At 26.8% G+C, this 5,870-nt stretch overlaps 1 protein-coding gene across 1 annotated transcript; it reads left to right on the top strand.

The window, feature by feature from the left end:
• The first annotated feature begins 592 nt into the window (after positions 1–592).
• On the top strand, positions 593–1,803 carry LOC105207060. Its single transcript, XM_039454460.1, has 4 exons — positions 593–654; positions 737–1,177; positions 1,384–1,618; positions 1,661–1,803. Exons 2-4 carry the CDS (start codon positions 1,130–1,132, stop codon positions 1,801–1,803), a joined length of 426 nt encoding a protein of 141 aa, XP_039310394.1. The 5' UTR covers positions 593–654; positions 737–1,129.
• The last annotated feature ends 4,067 nt before the right edge of the window (positions 1,804–5,870 follow it).

Genomic DNA, 5,870 nt, shown 5'->3' with positions numbered 1-5,870 from the left:
ACTGTCATACCCACCTCCTCGCGGTGTGATTTATTATGTTTATGTAAACAGAGTGACAAGTACATGGTCCATGTTTACATTAAATGGCCAGTTGCCTCCACGCGACACATTTCAAAGGTGTCAAATTTATTTAAACATCGGCCAAGAACATGGTCCTCGAATCGTTATCTCTGTTTATATAAACATTGATTACGCAGAACCATTTCCGATTTCAAAGTACTGTCATACCCACCTCCTCGCGGTGTGATTTATTATGTTTATGTAAACAGAGTGACAAGTACATGGTCCATGTTTACATTAAATGGCCAGTTGCCTCCACGCGACACATTTCAAAGGTGTCAAATTTATTTAAACATCGGCCAAGAACATGGTCCTCGAATCGTTATCTCTGTTTGTATAAACATTGATTACGCAGAACTACCGGTTAGGTTTACACGTGTGACCTCGTTTTAAGCCCCCCCTCCCCCTCCTCCACCCGATTTGGTCCACCCGCGGGACCTTATCGCCAGTTAGGTCCCCCCGCACGACCCGAAATATTCCCCCCCTTCTCCGCACCCCCCTGAGATCCCCGAGTTAGAATCCGCCTATGCATTCTACTAATCTGTAACATTGACAACCAAATCTTTCAATCGTCAGATAGATGAATTGCAACAGGTATATGTAATTTTGATTTATATCTACATTATATCGTTTTGTAAGTAGTGTAAAACATAAACTGTTCTAATTTATTTTGCAGAAAGTACAAGCATCAAGTAACTGCATCATTAAACGTAAGCGAAGTAACACTCCTCCTGCAGTAACATTAGACTCTGATCCGATCTGGATCAACAAGTTGAATCTACCAAATAATAAATTGAAATCATCTGCAACCGATGCATCGCCTACATCGATAGTTCAAAACAGGGAATTAGATCTAAGCGATAAGTTGAAATTGTCTGAAAAATCGGCTACAGAGTTTCGTGAATCAGCACTATTACGTGAATCAACATCTTTGACATCCGGACATAATCTGGTATCACAAAATTTAGAAACATCGGAAGACTTCCCTGATACTTTAGATGTCGCTACAAAAACAGTCAATGTACATGATTTGGAACACGTTCACGAATCGAACCATGCAACAGATAAAATGAAGTCCTCGGATGACCATCAATCAAATGCAATACACAAACATAAGGTAAAAATAATTTTATATATGTATATATATTAAATAGCATTGTAATAATATATATATATATATATATATATATATATATATATATATTTTATTACAATGCTATTTAAAATAGAAATTATATATACTCAGAATCTCTGTGCATTATTTGGGTATGAATATTTAATAATTATATAAAAATTTTATATTTTGTACAAAATATTTAACAGGACAATAAGACAGTCAACCTTGGAGGACCAATACCTTGTATAGTAAATAGCACTCGCCTTTCCTTGTGCAATCACACGTCTGTCTCTAAGTTGATATGCGAGATGATGTCTTTATTATTTACAAAAGAGGAGTTAGCTACCTCTTCGCTTACAGGAACTGTGGCAAATTTTCATTGCGAAAAAGGTATAGCCGCTAAAAAGAAACTCGACACAGTAAAAATTGGAGCTATGAAAGGTAAAGTTATAATGTATACAATGCAATATTGATTTCACGTAGTTGAGAGTTTCAAAACTGATAAATATATGTGCTTTCAGCATACGTTAAGAACAAGTTTCCATTCGAAAAAGATTTCGAAAAAATATTTCGGAAAGCAGTGCAGCAGAAGTGCAATAATGCAGTTCCTCGAAACAGAGGATTAAATAATAAAGAAAAGTGCAGCTATAATTAAAAATATATTGTATATTTCTATAGAAATATATCGTTCTTATTGAAAACTGTGAACGTTCAATTTTAGTCACATCTTTATATTCCAAAAGAATCCCTTACTTGTGGCACTATTAAAGTGATAACTATTGAATAATTAGTACATACTATTAGTGCACATTACTAGTGCACACTGTATCAATAGCATTAATTTACACTATTAGTGCAAATTCCAACAGTGCGCGAAATTACTATTGATGTAGTGTGTACAAAAGTTTTTAATAGTTGTCATTTCAATAGTGCCACCAGTTTTTTTCCGTAAGGGTCGAATTGAAGATAATCTCCTTTTTTTTTGTCTTGCACTGAGATTATCAAATCTCTTGCTTTTCGAGGCCGTTTTCTTTGCAAGTTTTATCTATTTTTGGATACATACAGTCATGAAAGTAAAGAATACAGGAAAAAACTTTTTATGTATAACTATATATAATTATACAAAGTGTTCCAAAACTCACGATATTTTAATGACCAATTCTTTGGAAGTTTATTTATTTTTTGTTTTTTAATTAAATTGATTTTATTTATACTGACACTCAAATTTTTATTTATTTGACAATATTGACATTATTTAAATTTTTTTAAATTTAATTTTTATCATGAAAATAATTACTGTACACATTGCACAAGCCTAGATTAAAAATGATTTGATAAAATTGACGGTTTAAAAAATATGATATGCCTTGAATCCGAGATATTGAAGATTATCATTTTGAGAAATTTTTCTTTTTTTTTACATTTATAGCTAAAACTACAAAATTTATACAATTCTTGTAGACACAAATTTTTTAGGATTTTTTCCGTACTTTTAGAGAAAATGGCAAGCTATTTTACTTTTTAATAGCATAAAAAAATGTTCTTTAATAATAATATTTTACAAAATAATTGTTTTAAAAAAACTACGAATTCAAATAAATAATTAAAATTATGTATGAATATAATAATTCCACGAAAAAAACAATTTGACGGATTAAAATTTTGTCGCAACATAATAATAATTAAAAATATATAAAACAGAAATATACAAAAATATATAAAAGCTTTAAAGAAGTAAATCAAACAATGTAAAAATGCCATAAGAGCCAACACAGGATGTTCGTGTAATAATTAATTGTGGTAATAATAATTCCATAAATTAAAATTATGTATCGACATAAAAATAATTAGATATTTTAGTAATCAGATAATTAGTAATTTTACAATTAAACATTGAACGAACATGATTTTAATTATTTATTTAAACTCATGATACTTTTGAGACAATTATGTTTTAAAACATTTATATTAGAAAACATAGCTTTTATGCTATTAATAAGTAAAATAGTAATCTCGTCATAAATTTCATAAACTCAATCTTGGCCTACCTTTTCTTTCCCATCGTGATCTTGCCGGGTGGTACGGGAATTCTTTATTCACTTGCATGGTTATACATTAATTACATTCCTCCAATTCCCGTTTTCGAAACATCTAACTCTTTTTGACAGCCCGGAAGACGAGCACGAGAAACAACAATTTTACTACAGCTAAAATTATTTTGTGTTCTGTATCTAGCTAAAAATTTAGCTAGATACAGATCACAAAATACCCAGAATACAATTTGTGAGTTCACGTTATTCGGACAACGTGATAATTATGCTGTGCGTGCAAAAGTGCATCACAGTGCCCTCACAATGTGATGGGCACACGCATGTACGCGTAAAAGGCATATTGCAATCACGCGTGATGGAAACATTTCACGGTGTGACCCAATCAGCACACAATATTTTTTAAATGTTTTTTTAATATTTATTTAATATTAAATTTTCATTGTACAATTCATTATAACAAAAATATTTATTAAATATTTATTAAATATTTATTTAACATTAATTAAATATTTAAAATAATGATTTGGGAAAATATTTATTTAATGTTCATTTAACGTTTATTTTACGTTTATTTAATATTTATTTCACATTAATTTTTCATTTAAAAAAAACATTTTTTAAAAACATTAATTTAACATTTATTCAACTTTAATATTTATTTCACATTAATTTTTTATTTGAAAAGTCATTTTTTTAAATCATTAATTTAACATTTATTTAACAAATTAATTTAATATTTATTTTACATTAATTTTTCAACAATTTCAAAAACATTAACTTAACATTTATTAAATATTAATTTAATATAAATTTAATATTGATTTTTTTTAATGAACATTTTTTAAACGTTTATTTAATATTGTTTAAGTATTTATTTTTCATGAATTATTTAATTAAAAAAATAATTTTAGTAAGCATTTTTTAAATGTTTATTTAATATTTATTTAATGTTTATTTATTTAATTATTTTATTTATTTTTCGTCTCTATAAAATTGTTTATTTATTATTTGTTTATTATTTATTTAACATTTAAGCTATTTATTTGTTAATTATTATTGATTTTAAAATTTGTTTAAAAAATATTTTAATGACATCTATGAAAATCAGTAAAAAATTAACTGAATTGTTTAAATTTTTTTTTTGACATTTATAGCTAAAATTATAAAATTTATATAATTTTTATTGATGTGAAGTTTTTAAGATTTTTCCTGTGCGATTAATTTTTTTTTATTAAAATTAAAATTAACAATTTTTATATTAATTTTTTTATACTATAAAATTTTTTTCAATAATATTAACGTTTTCCTAATATGGCAAACTGCATTTTATTTAACGTTTAATCTTATTCAAAATTCTTGATCTGTGTTATTCATTACGATATACGATCATAGCAAGATATTGATGCTGAAATAATTAATGTTCACATTAAAACATTATTTCAGCACGAAGATTTTGTTATAATCGTCCATGGGTCTTATTTATATAAATATATATATATATATATATATATATATATATATATATTTTTTTATATAAATAATATACTTTAATTATATATATATTTTGTTTTTTCGATAACATCTATTGACTTGATTTATCAGTGATGTACATGTATTAGCACAAATTGTTTATAGATCATCACGAGGAATCAATTCGTAGTGATCACAGAGTTCAAGTAACGTTCACCGGAATCGCAACTTGGGTGACCGCGTGGAAATTTCAAAAAAAAAATTCTTAAAAAAATTTCAATATTAAAAAAAAATTTGTTTAATGTAAAAAGAAATAAATTTTAACGTTTAAAAAAATTTTTTTATTGCAGAAGTTTTTAAAATGTTTTAAAAACATTTTTTTAATATTGTATGTTGATTGGGACGTGAAAAAAATGGTTAGAATTTTTGAATACCGTATGCATGCACGCGAGCAATATGAGTCTCATTTGGAGAACGCATTTGAGACTTATATCATTCGCACGCATGAGTACCGCACGCATGCGACTGATATGATTCTCATATGATGACGCATCTGTCGGATACCGTGAGCTCACACCGTGCGGATAATCCGCACGGCATGCGGCGCATTTTGTTACCTGGGTAATTTTATGTTGGTTTAACATAATTATTTTTAGATCTGTATTATAGCAAAATTGTTCTTAAAGTGCGCGATTCAGAAAGCCACGGTAAAACAATTTTGTATTTAATTTAATACATTTTATATATGACTATTTAGGAAGTAACACAAATAATGTGTAATATATTAAAATATATATATATATATATATATATATATATATATATATATATATATATATATATAACATCGACATAATTTGGAAACAAATTATGAAAGCATTTTCTTCATTAAAATTAATATTATAATATATGTACATTGGCATATTTTATTTGTTTTAAACTTATTTTTTATGTTATTTATTTATTCGTGAATTATGTTATTTTAACAATGAAAAGTGTTTAATATCAATTTAACATAAAATATATTTAAATAACATAGTCATATTATACAATTAAATTCGAGAAAGACCCATAGACGATTATAACAAAATCTTCGTGCTAAAATAATGTTTTAATGTGAACATTAATTATTTCAGCATCAATATCTTGCTATGATCGTATATCGTAATGAA

Source organism: Solenopsis invicta, chromosome 10, assembly GCF_016802725.1.
Source record: "Solenopsis invicta isolate M01_SB chromosome 10, UNIL_Sinv_3.0, whole genome shotgun sequence".
Classification (NCBI taxonomy): Eukaryota; Metazoa; Arthropoda; class Insecta; order Hymenoptera; family Formicidae; genus Solenopsis; species Solenopsis invicta.
Note: the sequence above shows the minus strand (reverse complement) of the source record. Positions and strands in the feature narration are given on the sequence as shown.

Bases quoted from the DNA above. Each gene is read 5' to 3' on its own strand.
- LOC105207060 (XM_039454460.1), top strand. From the start codon at position 1,130: ATGAAGTCCTCGGATGACCATCAATCAAATGCAATACACAAACATAAG. The intron at 1,178-1,383 runs GTAAAAATAATT...AATATTTAACAG, and splicing joins ATGCAATACACAAACATAAG to GACAATAAGACAGTCAACCT. The intron at 1,619-1,660 runs GTAAAGTTATAA...GATTTCACGTAG, and splicing joins AAAAATTGGAGCTATGAAAG to TTGAGAGTTTCAAAACTGAT.